Source organism: Seriola dumerili, unplaced genomic scaffold (assembly GCF_002260705.1).
Source record: "Seriola dumerili isolate Sdu_G_001 unplaced genomic scaffold, Sdu_1.0 BDQW01000017.1, whole genome shotgun sequence".
NCBI classification, from domain to species: Eukaryota; Metazoa; Chordata; class Actinopteri; order Carangiformes; family Carangidae; genus Seriola; species Seriola dumerili.
In genome coordinates this window covers 7933770-7950476 of record NW_019174272.1, presented here as the reverse complement: position 1 = coordinate 7950476, position 16707 = coordinate 7933770, and the positions used below count along the sequence as shown (strand labels likewise).

Here is a 16707-nt window from a genome sequence, read left to right as displayed (position 1 = left end):
TGAAAAACGTAGAAAAATGGAGACAACACTGAAAACATGGGATAACGCATTTATTAAATCAGTTCATAAAACACCTTGGAATGTGACCATGAATGTAATCATATCCTCCCCAGAGATTGGTGCAGTGGGACATAAGAGGTAGCATAAAATAAAGAAATAAAACATGCTGTCTGTGTGAGATTCCAGTAAAATTTAACTAGAAAATGAAAAAAATGTTGCAAGTCCTTGTCTCTGCACTTCACATAACACAGGACTACACTTGTTAGGTGTGTGTAGATATTTAGTATTTAAAAATCCAAATGATGCGGAATCACAAAGTTTAATAATTAACTGAAAACAGAAAAATACTTAATTTCATACCAAAGCATTAACATAAGCAGAAAATGTTCCACTTTTTCCCATCTCCTATGTGTGTTGTACAGATGGCAAATTACTACAAAAACCACTGGATACATGTACCATTCAGCTATTATTGAATAGTACCCTAAGGTAAACACAAATTTCTGTGTCCACATAGTATCTCAGTGATCCAGGTCAGCAGCTGTAAAACAGCAGTGAATGGACATTCTGGTGTAAAGACACAGCACTAGTGTAAGAGGTTTTCTCAATTTTACTAAAAATTTAATGTAACAAACATATGAACTTAATGAATATTCTATTAATGATGAATGAAAACAAATAAGAGATTTGGTTTCTTAGACTAGTCTTTTCCCATATAAAACACAACAAAAGTGGTTTATTCTAAAATTGAATTATACATCTTCAGTCCTATAGTAAATAAACAGGTGATAATAACTGTCAAAAGTCTACTGATTTCAGCTTCCTCTCCTCCTTCTCGGTAAGGGGCTGCTGGGAGAGGATTTTGTCATGCAGACGGTGGTGTTTGCCTATACCCAGTTTCGGCAGACCTCGGTTCAGCCCCTCTAGCAGCACACAGGACTTGCACAGTGCTTGGCTGGAGATGTAGCCGCAGCGATTACAGGTCCCCTGCACAGGCATCTTCACCCCCTCCCGCACAGACAGGTTCTCACCGGAGTGAATGATATCAATGATGGAGCTGGGCCTTACGCTCTCCAGGTCCTTTAAAAAGGTCCTTGCATAGCCACGATAAGCATTGGGAGAGTAGATACACTCTGTGGAAAAGTAGTCCAACTTCTTAAAGTAAGCGTACAGAACAATTTCTTTTTCATACGCATATTTAAGGGGCTTGCAGCGCGGCACGACCCCTTCGCCCTCGCTGGCTGTGGAGATGGCAGTGCAGCGACGCAGTCGAGCTATGTCACCTCGCAAGACATTCATCAAAACCGTTTCTGCCACGTCGTCAGCATTGTGACCTGTACAAAAAAAAAAAACCACATACAGCTATTGAAACAAATTCTAAAAAAAAAATTATTCTTTGACATTAACACTGAGGCTGCTATCATATTTCAAGGTTAAAACTTGTATTGATACTTTAATAATGCCATTTGGATTTGAAGTTACCTGTACATATCTTGTCCACTTTCAGCATGATGGCTCCTCTGTCTAATGCCTGCCGTCTGAACACTCCACAGAAGGTGCAGTTATTTTTCAGTCCCACCTGCTTCACTATAGCATCCATAGTCCAGCCATACAGCTCCTCATAAGACACAATCTTCAGTGGCAGCTCATACTGTTGCTGATTCCTCTTTACGGTCTCCAACGAGTCGTCTCGGTAACCAGTGATTCCCTCATCCACTGAGAGAAGCATAAGTTCAAGGCCATAATTGTATCGCTCATTTAGGAGCTTCATTACATGTGCAAGCACTGTAGAGTCCTTCCCTCCTGAGGCAGCGATTCCCACTATTTCCCCAGGTTTGAAGAGCTTTGCTGCCACGATCGTCTGATGTACCTCCTCCTCGAAGGCCCAGAAGAAGCACCCCTTACACAACGAGTGGCCCGTCTTTGGACGTTTCAGCACAGCTCGTTTCTCAGTACAGCTGCTGCACAGGACAGGCATCTTTACTGTTGGAGGAAGTTTGTTGAATGATGTTAGAAATTAGCTAAACAAATGTTCCCAAATATTTTCATGTCAAATTCCTGTGAATAAATGAACCTATAATTCCCCATCTTTTTGTTGCAGATGTTTCAATACAGTCTGTTTCCGGTACATGGATTATCATTCATTGTGGTATCAAATCCCGTCCTTTCACCATGTTCACACTTGATATAAGTGATTTTTACAGTATTATTTTGGTAAACATACCCCTGAAATACCTACATCTAAGACTCCAAAAAGTTTAATATACTGGCTGTGCTTTGGGAAAGCTTCTATCAGACAAATACATTATTTTTCTAAAGAAGAGCTCATCACACAGAATACTACAAATCTGGCAATTAGCCCACTATGTGATTCAATATACATAGGCAAACATTGTCTTTGTCCCAGTTCAATACTACATACATACACACACACACAACAGTATGATAAGCTGGAGAAGTGACAGTGATTCATTATACTCGGTGTTAATTTGCTTATTAAACTAACTTTAATTAACTTTTACTGTGTTGTTAATTGGTGCCACTGTCACACATTGTGCAGCAAAACAAAATGGAGCAGCTATTTACACACGGACATTTTGGCTAACTCACCTTTTACAACATACGGGTATTATGAAAAAAGGTAAGAAGCCACAGTAACATCAGTGAATGGTATGTGTTCACGATATGCCGAATTCAAGAGTTGGAACAAATGACTCATAAAACGCCTTTAATCGTTATTTTACAGGAAATGTACTTTGGATAAGAAACAACACTTTTTTTAAATGCCAGTTTTGAAGGTGAATCTTGGCTAGCTAAGTTAGGTGTGAGGTTGGGTCTGTCCCCAGCAACAAAAACTTACTAGGCTGAAGTTGATACAGACGACAACTACAACCTTTCATATAACTGTTTGAAATGAGTTAATACAGGTAAAGCACGCGATAAATGACACTTAATTATCAGGTTTAGTAGCTTGATTATAGTCCAGCGACACCAAACTCAGAATCAACAACATTAAACGTGTTTCTCGCTAGCCAAGTTAAGCTAATAGTTAAATATATGTTATTTAACATTTCATACCAAAGTTTCCGATGAACCGAGGTCTGAATTGAGAGTGCGGGGAAGAAATACACGAGGAAAAGTACTGATAAAATATAACTTTTCTTACATAAACAAGATAAGTTTTACACGACTGGGTTAAGTAGCATGTTGTTTCATCATGTACCGTCAGCTCTTCCTCACCGGAAAACAGAGCGTGACTCACACGTCTGCAGCACAGCCTAGCGGTCGGGGGTTGAAATGTGCACATGAAGCTGTAATAATGAAAGCCCTGAAATGCATCTGTGGTGCCTTCATAGATGATTCAAATAGTTAATAAACATTACTGGCATAGCTTTAAATCCTTCCCTGTAGCGTGTTGTTGAGAAGTCTGTAAGCAGACGGCAAATCAGAGGTAAACCACACAACCAGGTCAAATGTAAGCAATAAAGATTTATTAATTTGCTTCAAAGAATGTCACTATTGCAACAGCTGCAATAGATATCAAAATGCTTTGTGGTGTACATGAAGGGCAAAGGGTTTGCTGCTGGCGGGGAGTAAGGCGGCCGAGGTCAGGGTTCATGACAGGGAAGAGTCACAAGCTTAGTTGACGGGGTGAAAAGCGCCCCTCTGATGCCACTGCATGTCTCTGATGCGCCTCACCGACTGGATCTGAGGAATCTGGGCTCCGAACTCAATGCTGTCCTTATACTCCCCCTTTTCAAACAGGTACTGATAGCCTCTGTAGCCTGGATACTGATAGCCCACCCAACTGGAGCACCAGCACGGAGAGTGAGGGAGAAGAGAGAAGACAGAGTTAGAGGTCAAAGGACAGTGAAAAGAGTATCATACAACATTTTTCTTGCACGGTGGACTCACGTGCCACTCTGAACCCGAACAGAAGAAACCTTCTCCTGGTAGCCGTGTGCGTGAAAGCTGGGGACATCGTCATCTATGATTTCTATCTTCTTCCCTGCAAAGCTGGGGTTTTCGTAAAGGACAATCTTGTGCTCCTGGCTGTCCTGAGAGAGCAACAAAACAATCCAGTGGGTGATTTATTTGTTGAGCCACTGTTGGGATGACTGATGGGGGGGTGGGGGGGGGATAAAAAAAGTGTGCTGTCTTACCACTTTAATCGGGCGGAATGCAACAATGGTGTCACTGCGCCTGCTGTTGGTCCAGGAATCCCAGCGAGGATACTCCCCCTTCTCAAACACATACTGCTCCCCCTTACAGCTGGCCTGCTCGTATCCCACCCATCTGAGAGGCCACAGGAGAAAAAGATGGAGGGTTGTGGTTGGTGCAGGAAATAAAGCTACTTAAATATATGTACCACATATTCATTTGTTTTTCTGTCCATTTTTTCCCACGCCATCCCTCTGCTCATTGAGGGTCAGTCCCTCTTTGTCTGTCAGTCATCTCCTTGTTTTCTGTCTGTCTCTGACCCACACTCACGGTCCACACAGCACCAGTATGGAGCCCACTTTCTCCACGCCTGCTTCCTGGAGGTTGTTGCAGGGGCCAGTCAGCTCATGGCAGCGTCCCTGGAAGTTTTCCTGCTCATAGATAACCAGCTGTGTACCAGTGGGAGAAAAGAAGAGAATATGTGTGAAAGAGTTCTGTGAGTGTTATTGAGCTACTGGTCTTAATTTCAAGCATGTCCATCTGTTGCCATTCTGATGTTTGGGAGATGCAAGCATCTAAATAAGGAGAGCGCACAAGTGCTTACAAGAAGGAGGAAGTTGTAAATTGTGTTTGAGTCAGTCTCTGCCTGTCCTCACCTTAAATGCACTGGTGCCTGGCTGCTGCTGCTTGGATGCAGGGTTCTGGTGGTCTGTGGCCATAGTGAACGGATCGGCAAGGATAAAACTGAAAAGAAACAAAGACTAAATTATAATTTTATTGTTTCTGATAAATATCTATGGAGGTTCACATAATCTAAAAATTTATATATATATTAAAGCTAAAATCTGAGCAGTTCAAACTGCTATTAATCCCTCTTTTACAGATTTTGTTTTCTATTATTTTCTCATATTCAAAAGTGCCCATTCCTGTCCCTCCAAAACAAATTCACAACCATCTGAACATAGAATTACTGCATTGCAGCATGGGATAGAGTTTGTAAAGATTAAACCTAAAACATAGTTGCAAAAGAAAAACAAGCGGTTAAAAAAAAAAATTATAAAGGTAAACTTAACAAAATACAGCACAACGGATATAAACCCCTTACCAGTACCTGTCTGTGCCAGTGTGTTTGTGATGGCACGATCAGCTCAATATATACGGGATGCCCAGGGGTGGAAACTTTGCCAACAGTACCCAAAGCGTCCAAGCTGGCCTGCAGATCGGCCTGCCATAGGCCCAGCACACTGAAATGAGGGGTCACCGTGTAGCCTCCCCCCTCCCTGGGGTGTCACACTCCCACAAAGTTATTTCATTAGTTGTCAGTTTTGTCCAGCCAGTCATTGTTCGATATCCACATGATTCAGCACAAACAGTGCCAAGAGTTCCACACCTACAATGAAAGGGAGAGAGAAAGAGAAGGATTGTAAAAGATGGGGTTTACTGTGCTGGAGAGATTGGGACTGAACTGAATAACAGTCCAAACACTGCTGAATATTTACACAAGTGTAGGTTTATTTAGTATTTCATTTCTAGAAAACAGTCGTATTGTTCAATGTGAAAATCCATTGCCGCTGCTGTTTGCAAAGATAAAAGAGAACAGCGCCTGTGGTTGGATTCAAGTTCAATCAAATGACATCTTTCTCCTGTTGACAGTAAAAAAAATTTTAAGTGACAATCCATTTTATTCAATGTAAGTAATATGGCACCCGAGTAAAGTAAATACATGTAGTGAAGCACTGTGTCAAAGTACAACTTTGAGGTTCTTGTACTTGAGTATCTCCATTTTATGCTCAGAAGGAAAATCTAATAGTTTTTACTCCACTATATTTATCTGACAGCTGCAGCTACAGACCAACTAAAGAGTGATTTCCCCTCCAAACATCTCAGATGGTTTCAATTAAATAATTGTTTGAAGCCCAACAAGGTCAAATTATCCAATATTTCACAAAAACAGCACAGTCCCTAAATCAGTATCATTTTGTGCAGCTGTCTTTTCTTCTTTTTCTTCTTTTCTACCATATTAATCTCACAACCATCAGATTTATCTTGTGACCGTTTGGAGGGGGTCGATTCCTGGGGTGGGATCCACTGAACTAAAGTACGTAACTGTATGTAAAGTAGATAAAACTATCTTCACCTCCACTAACTACAACAATAAAATGCTATAACTAACAATAAACAACATTTTGCTTATAATAACGTCTTCTGTACTGTTACTTCTGTACTGTTATTTTGAGTATATTTACATTGTTTACTGTATAAACAAGTAACGATATAAACACTTCTTCTACTGCTGCAAAATGGTTCATTTCCTCTTTTATTTAGTTTTAATGACCTGATATCTGCATGTGACAATATCACGAGGGGACAGAAGTTAAAAATATATATTGTGTGAATATGGAGAGAAGTCATTTTTGAGCCAAGTGTAAATCTAAGCATTTAAATAATATGTATAACTTAAACACAACTGGGTCAAAACACAACTGGGTCAACTGAGTCATGTGTGACTTGTGAGGACAGATAAACTAAAGTGGAGGTTGTAGATCTGAGGTTTTGTGTTGGTCTGTTTCAATGTAGAGGCAGAGGTGTGTCTACTGAAATACTTTACTTCTGTGCCATTTTTCTGCGCTTGTTGTGATACTTTAAATGTTTGCTCTGCTGCCTTTAATAGGGATCTTTTCACTTGGAGGTCATGGTGTAATTACAACACGGGTTAAATCCACTTTTCTCCTGCACACGTGCAGTTAGAAGGTGTCTGCATGGTCTTGAAGGCACAGCTCAGTGGGCATGAGAAGCATGTGGCAGTGTGAATACAACAGAGTATTTATGTTGGTATATAGGTGCAAAAGAGATTTTTACTTCAATGAGATACCTGATGAAATTTACTGTGAAGACTTCTATGCAATTTGTCTTTCTTAGACAGTGGTGTTAAGGTGTTCAGTACATTACATGATCCCCATCACAGCTGCCCTGCACCCTGAAGCTAACAACTGACCACCTCTAGCATTGATACTAAGGATACTGTCCAAGCAATCCTCCTGTTAATTCAGAGAGCTCATACCGTATTTTGTTATTTACCAATGAAAACAGTAGTGTATCAACCTCAGTGACTCCTCCCCTCACCCACCCACCACCTGTATACAGTAGCTCCAGCGGCGCTGACCTGACCTGGTGCTCTGACCTGTGTGAGGACGTCCATAAAGATCAATGCAGTTCTGTCATCTTGTGGTTGTCTTTCCATTTTTCAAACACCAAGATAACTTCCCCAGGGGTCACATAACACAACTGTCATATTACATTATGGTGCTGGGTACCTCAAAGAGCTGATGAATATAACAGTATGTGTGAACAGAGTGTGTTTTATTGAACTGACATACAGTGAAAGTCCTGGATGGAGACTGTGAGGATCATGGGCCTCAGCTCTTAAACTACTCACATCATGTGTAAAATGCTCCACCTCCTGTAGATGACTAAACCTCAGAGAGCAGAAACAGATCCAGTCGGCCCTAATTACCTCACAGTCAGAAATAGTTCAGTGAACTGTTTGTGGTGCATTCAAATGTTGTTTCATCATCTAAATTAATCTAATAGAGGAGTGTGCTTCTATAAGACAGATGGCCAGTTTGAGATACAATCAGGATTTTGGCAAATTCAGGTCTATGAGTTTTTGTGTTGAAAGACATGTGCTGCTTTTTCACTTCATTACACTTCATTTCAGTTCAACAGAACCAGGAAAAGATTGTATGAGGGAGCACTGGTTAATTATCTGTTTTTCCTGAGATTACAGCCAAGATTCACAATCAACATCTGGTTTGCAAAATGCAGGCCTGAGCCTACATCTAGTGTTCATGAGGAATATAGTATAAGCCTTTGCATGTATTGAGGACTGTATCAAAGACTTTAAGGGTACAAAAAGCAATATAGCTCCATATTTTAGTGCAACCCCTTTTGTGTACGTCTGAATTAGGGCTCTGGGTGTTAGAGCTCACGTCAACAAGACTTTATGCTGCAGTGAGAAGCACAGACTTCACTGTAGGACTGAAAGTGACACTACAGCCCAAAAATAGCTCATACACACCATGAAAATTAGTGTTAGAAATCCAGATAATCCTTATTCAGTGTGGTCAACCCCCCTGGACTCAATATGGATTGATGTTATGATGTGTTTTCTTAAAGCTCACAGGTAGAATGCATGTTTTTTTTGTCGTTGCATGTATGCATTACTGTCATGCTAGAAAATCTAAAGCATAGGGAAGAACACAGTGTCACTCTATTCTGTTTTTAGACCTCTAAAGGTCTCTTCTTAATCATGTTATAGAGGGAATTGTTTATATTTTTGAATAATACATCAATAGTACATTGAAATATTAGCCTGCATGTGCACTTTTATGTCATCATTAAAAGTAATCATCTGTTTGGATGAGAAGTCTAATATTTAACTTATCAAAACTATGCCCATAGCTGATATATTTTTCAATATTTACATGATTTTAATGTAGTATATATTAGCTCCTATATTAACCTGGTGACCATTCATCACGAGGATCATTAACCATCAATTGCACAGTGATGACTGTGGATGGGAATGCCGTGCACTCTGTTTTAATAGCGAGCATACGTACAGTATGACATCATTTCCAGTACTGTTAAGCAGATGCGTGTTCACATGTTGACTGAATAAGTCATATGCTCCTAATGCTGGATGAGCCGTCTGACTAAAGTGGGGAAACACAGGCAGTAAAAATGGCACACATGCCTTGGAAATGAATTCAGCTCTAAACACATCTGCAGTTTATCTGGAAGAAAAATATCTGCTGCACTATTTCCACATCGGTGTCATCACTGATAGTGGTTTTTCCACATCTTTACTATCTCAGTTTAAGCTATAATTTCCACCTTGACGCATAAGTATGACATCATCAACAACAGGGCCGACTCCAGGTCAAACAACTTTTATTCGCCACTGAAACATACATGGCACTCCTCACTGGGCACAAGCAGCGTTTGCCATGGTTAGGTTAAGGCAGAGGGCAGGCACTGTTGTCAGCGTGGGGGGAGGCTATGAGGGTAAGGATCCTGCTCAGCTGGCTCCAGCTGTTGCAGGGGGGGCAGGAGGTGCTGGGGCGGGGTCGGGGTCGGGGCCGGGGCCGGGAGCTGGATCTGGGTCAGGAACGGTGAAACAGCCCCTCTTGTGCCACTGCATGTCCCGCACACGTCGGACAGACTGGATCTGGGGTGCAGGGGCCTCCCAGTCATTCCAGTGCTTGAAATCTCCTCGCTCAAAGATAAACTGGCGGCCTCTGTAGCCTGGGTACATGTAGCCGACCCATCTACAGGAAGGGAAAACAGAAAATACTAGATTATAATAACTTATTATCTTGGAGTCAGACAGGTTAAACAGAAAAAAACAAGAGAAATGGATGAAATGGGGATGTAGGGAGGATCTTACGTTCCGTTAAGAGCCTTGACACTTGCTACACGATCCTGAAAACCGTGGCCCCACAAACTGGGAACATCATCATCAACAATCTCCATCTTTCTACCTGTAAATCCAGGGTTCTCGAACAGGTGTAGCTTGTGCTCAGCGCTGTCCTGTTGGGGAGAAACAGACACATGGATACTTGGTAAAACCAGGTAAAACAGTGATGGCAAAATACAAAATTAAAAGAGTTACTGGTAAAAAAATAACATATGGGCAGCTTCCATTTGAAACACTGCACATGTTAGTTTGTAAGATCTTGTTTTGCATTGAGACGAGCCACTCACCACTTTGAGTGGCCTTACAGACAAGAGGGAGTAGCTGTTCTGACTGTTGGTCCAGGTGTCCCAGCGTGGATACTCGCCCTTCTCCAGAATAAACTGCTCCCCTGTGAACCCATGTCGATCATAACCCACCCAGCTGTGAGGGAAAAAAGGAGAACACAGTTGGTAACATTTATCTAACACCACATCAAACATGACAAGGTTAATAACACATTTCTTGGTGCGTATGTGAGGGAAGATTTGTCCTTTACAAGCTAAGTTAAATGAAAGATGCACTTTACTCACGGTCCTGACTCGACTATCACAGATCCGACCTTCTCCAGTCCCTTCTCTGACACATCTTTAGACTCTGCAGAAAACTCCGCCTTGCAGCCCTGGAAGTTCTCAAATTCAAACAGCACCACCTGAATCACAGAGAGAGAGAGAGAGAGAGTGAGAGAGAGAGTCATGCATGTCACCAGGAAGTTTGAGATCAAGACCTCCAAGAAGTGGCATTTAATGTCTACGAAGAATTCATGTGGTGATGATATGATACAGACAGGATCCAAAGGAAAGTGTAAGAGTAAAGCAGTGGAGCAGAGAGGAATTCCCCCTCCCATGCAGCTTTTCATCTCTGGTCAGTACCTTATACGTGGCTCCAGCTCCACCCTGGCTCTTCCCAGCAGCCAGCTGCTCCGGGGCACTCTGCTGCTCCGACATCCTCCTGATCCACTGCTCCTCCACTTTTTGGCAGCAGCACACACACAGACAAAGCACCATCCATCATACATGTACACACGGGAAAAAGATATGCACACAGGAGGAAAGCTCAATGTCATAGTTGCAATTTATAACTCACCCTTGAACAGGAGGATTGAATTCATTTTGGCTTAAAGTAAAGTAACAATCATGTGCATAGTATTCTGTTAACATGATATCAACTGACACAAAAGATTACAGCCTGATTCCTTAAAGTAAACAGTCATCAGTCCTTTACAGGTTCAGTTACAATCCATGAGTCCTCCAAACCTGGGTCTTCACTGATGCAGCACCATCTGACTCCACTGCATTGGCATTAATAAACCACAAGCTATTGATTCCTATGTCCAGAATGAGGCTTTTACCTGGATATGCCTGCTTGGAAGTGGTAGTGTCCCTCTTTCTCTGTGCCTCTTGGTGTTTGGTGGGGTTGAGCCATTAGAGGGCAGGGACAGGGGGGGGTATTTATGGTTTATTTCTGGCCACAACAGCAGAAAAGGGGAAGCTGTTGATACAGCAAGTCTGTCGCTTACATTGTGTCCGTAACACTGCCTCTCAATAGGCAGCTGTGTTGGCACACGCTACCCTGCCTGTCCGCCTGGCTGCCAGTGAGCACTGTGTGCGGGTACAGGGAGATAGAGCCAAGAGGATTCAGCAAACAGCCACGCTCAGCACAAACACATACATACACATACACATACACAGACACACACTCACGCGCACACACACACACGCGCGCACGCGCGCACGCACACACGCACACACACACACACACACACACATACACACACACACACACACAGGACTACACCCAATCTCTACCACACCAAACTTCCTCACACCTTTCTCGCAAATTTGGGTTGGTGTCATCAGATCAAATTCTTTCACTCACATGTTTAACAATAAACCTGAATAACTTTCATCACTTTCATCAGAGATTGTGATTTGATTAAAATTATTTTCATCAACACAAATCTTGATTATGTGAACACAACACTCACCCACCACAGGAAAGAAACACTAGACAGAGGCTGTAGCTAAAGTCAAGTAAATTTTATTAAGAATTTATTCGCTTTAGGACACTGGCCAGTACAACACAGTGCAATATACATCTTTACTTTCAAATAAAAAAAGGACAAGAAAGGACATAAAAATAAACCCTCAAATTTTATGACAAAGTAAAACATCCATGTACATAGAAACCAGGGACAATCACTCCAAAGACTCGATCAACACATTCACTTGCATTGCATGAGCACTCCAACAATACAGGAGACAAAACATGGCCAACAAGAGGGGGCAGAGGTCAGTGCTGTAGTGCATCAAGTGACAAAGTGCTTTACAGGAGCGCAGAGCGAGTGGGTGGATGGCAAACATGAGGAGTTCAGCTAGTAAGCAGGTGCAAACAGTCAAATCTGCTTGGAGTTATACAGAGGCTAGAGAGTCATTTCAACAATGTAGAGAACGAACGATCCCTCCAACTGGAGTCATGTAAACCAACACCCCAACTCTGAGCCAGTCAGTCTGAGCAAAGCCTGGTTTGACAATAAAGATTGTGCATGCACATTAATGGGGACAAAATAGAGGGAAAATTGCACATTCATTGGAAAAACATTGTCAAAACATGATCGAGGAGTGTGTGAGGGAGACATGTATGGCTTATAATGGATGCTTTCAGCTACAATCATTCTAATAAAGGAAGGAAGAAAGGTTGAGTAGTGTTTTCATAAAAGACTGAAGAATGTATTTGTGCTGAAAAGGAGTGTGCATGATTGACAGAAGCAAAACGTAGTTGGCCAAAAGTCCCCCATCGATCTTCCACAAAGACAAAACATATTTAGACAAAAGATATACAGTACAGTATGCAGGAGCTGGGACACTGTTAGGTTGCAGGGTCTATATCAAATTAAAAGGCTGTAGAGCCTCTACGGTAGTGATGCATCTGAGTGTTGTTTTTCAAAACTAGCTCTCTGTCTTTGTTAAATCAATGATAATACAAATATAACATTTCCTGATTACACTTACTAACATGATATACACTCCCACTGACAATCAAGTCAGAGGTGATTTGTTCTCTATGTTCAAAGATTACTAGCATCTGAAATGTTATCCTATGGCAATGCTTGTTTGACTCCCACCAACGACCTCCACAGATAACACATGCACGGACGACGCAGGCGCAGCCAAGTTGTACATATCAGTGGAGTAAGGAAACTAAATACAAACATCTCGTAGAGGATTGGCTGGATTGTCCTCCAGCTCACGATGAAGCACATCCAGGATAGAGAGGCGTCGTGGTCCCACAAGAACTGCCTTTTCTCCTCCCCTTTTCCTGGTCCCTGTTAAACCCTCCTGGTGCAGGAGAGCTCCCACAGGTTCAAGCATGAAATGGATAAAGAAGAGCAGCCCGATGTTTGTTTTTTTTCCTCCTTGCTTGTGTTTTTCTTTTTCAATAAGACATTGACTCTCCATTAAAAAAGGCACCATGCACATTTATCGACCCAGACGGGGAGAGAACAAAAAAAAAAAAAAAAAAAAAAAAAAAAAAAAAAACAACAAATAGAAAATAAAAAAAAACATCAGCAGCTGTAGATTCACCTCTCCTGCTCTCTGGGTCAAACGTTAAGACTGTGTAGCCGGGCGTATGATCGGCCGTATGGGTAGGGCTTCTGTTTTCATATAGATTCATCTGTTATAGCGTCAGCCATTCCAGAAGATCCCGCCATGAGTATAGGAGCGGGACGTCGCGTGACGGGGGTGTGAAGGGCGAAGGGGCGGCGCAACCTTGCGGAGAGAGAATGAGAAGAAAACAGTTGGCAAAGATTAATTATGGAGCGTTTTGATGTGCTTTTGGAAAGAGACACACAGAGAACACTAAAACTAATCTCAGCCCTCATTTATTTTTCCTAGCTCTCACTTTTCATATTGACTCAAACGCTCTTGGACTTCAGCTCTTTCAAGCCACTGGGGTGAGTCCTCCTCACTAAAGGATATGAGAAGTTTAATGTGAGAAAACAAAGAGCTAGAGCAATCCTTGTCTCCTGAAAAAGCATCCTCTATGCAAACGGTGTCTCTTACCCATTTTCCTTTGCCAACCAGGTGGGGCAAGTACAACGGGCTCCCGGGGAAGGAAGGGGGACTTAGGCCGAGCGAGAAAGCTGGGAGGGTTAGAGGGAGTAGGTCCATCAGTTTGATTGTCAAGAGTCACCCCTCTTTTTGCAGCTGGGCCTGAGAACAGGAAGAGCCATTTCAGAAATTTCAGGGGAGTTGAAAATAAAAATACATCAGTTCAGTAGAAAAATACATCAAAGGAGCTGTGCTTTAATGTCAGAGTCAGATTCCATTGGTTAACACAAGAATACTTTAAGTAGAATTCGTTTTTCTACTCAGGAAAAGGCTCAACCTTTAAAGCTTGAAGGGTCCCATCCCAGGGAACAGGGCGCGACTTCTCTTCTGTGGTGGGAGAAGGCAACAGCAGGATTGGGCGTCAGCTCCTCTGGCCTGCTCCTCAGAGTCTGAGTCATCGTCTTTACTCTAAACCTTTGCCTCTGTTCATGGGGGGAAACAATATATTTTCGTACATGTCAGCATGTATTTGTCAGTTAAAAAATGGGGGATGAGGTGGGTTGCAGTGAGCACATTCGTTTTCCACTAAAACTGCAAATTCGACTTTAACAAAATTAATTTTCTGAGTGCATTAATTATTCACCACCGGTGTTCAGTGTAGAACGTGATGGAGAGAGCTCGTAATCAAGATTTTAAGCTTGGTTTTGTTTGGTGCAGAGAGGAAGAATGAAGATTAACAAAGAATAAAGTGCTTAACGCTGTGGAGTTCGGTAAAGCCCAGTCCTCAGTGTATCCTCGCCTCTCCCTCTAGCAGCCGCGCACTGCTGACGGGCGGCTCGCTGGGTCGTGACCGGTGGCGCTCGTTTCTTCCCCGCTGGGCTCTGGAAGTCGGAGAGCGCTGGTGTCTAACAGAGTGGTCGGAGCCTGGATGTCAAGAACAGAAGAAAATATATGAGGCAAGATGTAAACAGGCAAGTCTCATCGAGAACATAAAGTGCAAAACAGTTGGATGAGCCATTCCGCCCATGTGTAGAGGCTACAGTCCTCGTCTGCAGTTGGCCCCGGTTCGAGTCCCGATCGGACAGCCCTTAGCTTGCATGTCATTCTCCTCTCTCCTGCCTCCCCATTTCCTGTCTCTCTCTACTGCACTTTGTCCCAATAAAGGCACAAAAGCTGAAAAAAATAAATAAAAATAAATAAGATAAATAAAAAGAAAGCCCAAACGGGAGTAAAAAACAAATCACCAAATAACAAGTCCCAGACATGACGGAGACCGCAACATTGTAAATCAAAGCTTCCAACAGTGTTGACAGGAAACAAAAAGTATGACTCAGACTATTTGATTGTAACTGTGGTTACAGCAACCACACAGTTTTGTTTTTCAGAAGTTTTTTCCTAACTTTTTTTTTATAACACCATTTCAGCTCACTCCTGCCACTCCAGCTCAAGAAGACAACATCCAGCCCTTCACCAAAGGAAGAAAAACTCCCCCACACAACGCCAGGTGGATCGTGCCTCACAGTTGAAACTGACACTTCTGTGACGGCCTTCAGTTTCCTCCAATCGTACATCTGAACGAGCCAGCCACTCTCTTTTCCCTGATGTAAGTGTACCTGCAGTGACACGCTGAGTCAACCACAGCTCTGGTCTTTTTATGTCAACATGTGCCCGGTCCGTCATGTCTGACTGTGTGTGATTTTGTTTTATCCGTTTGGGTCTTTTTCTTTTTTTAATTTAATTTATTTATTTTTATTTATTTTTTTCAGGCTTTTTGTGTGCCTTTATTGACAGTGCAGTAGAGAGAGACAGGAAATGGGAGGGGCAGAGAGAGGAGGAATGACATGCAGGCTAAGGGTTGGTCCGATGCGGGACTCGCACCGGGGCCAACTGAGCGAGGGACTGTAGCTCTACACATGGGGCGGATGCTCATCCCAACTGTTTACACTTATGTTCTCGATTACTTGCCTGTTTACATCTCTGGCTCATATATTTTTCCTTTCTGTGTCTTGACATCCAGGCTCCGACCACTCTGTTAGAACACCAGCGGTCTCCGCTCCAGAGCCCAGCTGGGGAAGAAACGAGCGCCACGGTCACGACCCAAAGCAAGAGCCGCCGTCAGAGGCTTGCGCTGCTAGAGGGAGAGGGAGGAACCACTGAGGACTGGCTTTACCGAGACTCCAACAGGTTTAGCATTCCCCTAAGATGAGCTGTAATCTTTGTGTTATCTTCTCGTTTGCACCAAAACAAAACCAGCTAAAATCTTGATACGATTGCTCTTCCATCAGTTTAGCACTGAACAGTGTGAAATGGTTGCACTCAGAAATTTTAAATTTTTGGTAGTCCTGAATTGCAGTTTTAGTTTGGAAAAACCGAATGTCTCACTGCACCCACCTATCCCATTTTTAAACTGACAACTACATGCTTGGACATGTTACGAATAATTTGGTGTTTTTCCCCATTGACAGAAGGCAAAAGGTTGAGAAGTTAAAGACGAGACTCAGACTCGAGGAAGCAGGCCAGAAGGATGCTGACGCCATGTCCTGCTGTTGCTCCCCTACCACAAGAGGGCGCCTGTTCCCTGGATGGACCCTTCAGCTTTGAAAGTGAAGCCTTTCCTGAGACGAAGAAAAACGAATCTACGTGAAAGTATTCTTGTGTTAATGCAATTGGAACTGACTCTGACCATTAAAGCACACCTCCTTTTCATGTATTTTCAACTGAAACTGAATGTGTTTTTATTTTCAACTCCCTGAAGTATCTGAAATGGCTCTTCCTTGTTCTCACGGCCCCAGCTGAAAAAGCAGGGGTGACTCTGAAATCAAACTGCATGGACGCTACTTCCCTCTCCCTCCAGCTTTCTCGCTCGCCTAAGTCCCCCTTCCTTCCCCGGGCAGCCCGTGTACTGCCCCGACCTGGTGGCAAAGAAAATGGGTAATGAAGACACCGAATTTGCAATAGAGGATGCTTTTTTCAGGACAG

The 16707-nt window shown here is 42.7% G+C and overlaps 3 protein-coding genes across 4 annotated transcripts; all 3 read right to left on the bottom strand.

The window, feature by feature from the left end:
* Positions 1–35: 35 nt before the first annotated feature.
* ctu1 (cytosolic thiouridylase subunit 1) lies at positions 36–3236 on the bottom strand. Of its 2 annotated transcripts, none has more exons than XM_022755666.1 (3): positions 3167–3236; positions 1483–1983; positions 36–1334 (listed from the first exon to the last, which is right to left on the bottom strand). In XM_022755666.1, exons 2-3 carry the CDS (start codon positions 1976–1978, stop codon positions 799–801), a joined length of 1032 nt encoding a protein of 343 aa, XP_022611387.1. In that variant the 5' UTR covers positions 1979–1983; positions 3167–3236; the 3' UTR covers positions 36–798. The 2 variants fall into 2 exon arrangements, with proteins under 2 accessions (XP_022611387.1, XP_022611378.1); XM_022755657.1 differs by having other exon boundaries at positions 3079–3230.
* Positions 3237–3639: 403 nt separating this feature from the next.
* Positions 3640–4880, bottom strand: LOC111230690 (beta-crystallin B2). The gene is made up of 5 exons (XM_022757509.1): positions 4818–4880; positions 4492–4610; positions 4164–4296; positions 3916–4058; positions 3640–3808 (listed from the first exon to the last, which is right to left on the bottom strand). The coding sequence occupies exons 1-5, from the start codon at positions 4878–4880 to the stop codon at positions 3640–3642; spliced, it is 627 nt and encodes a 208-aa protein (XP_022613230.1).
* A 4361-nt stretch (positions 4881–9241) lies between these two features.
* Positions 9242–10623, bottom strand: LOC111230708 (beta-crystallin B3-like). The gene is made up of 5 exons (XM_022757533.1): positions 10549–10623; positions 10210–10328; positions 9928–10060; positions 9611–9753; positions 9242–9491 (listed from the first exon to the last, which is right to left on the bottom strand). Exons 1-5 carry the CDS (start codon positions 10621–10623, stop codon positions 9242–9244), a joined length of 720 nt encoding a protein of 239 aa, XP_022613254.1.
* Positions 10624–16707: the final 6084 nt, after the last annotated feature.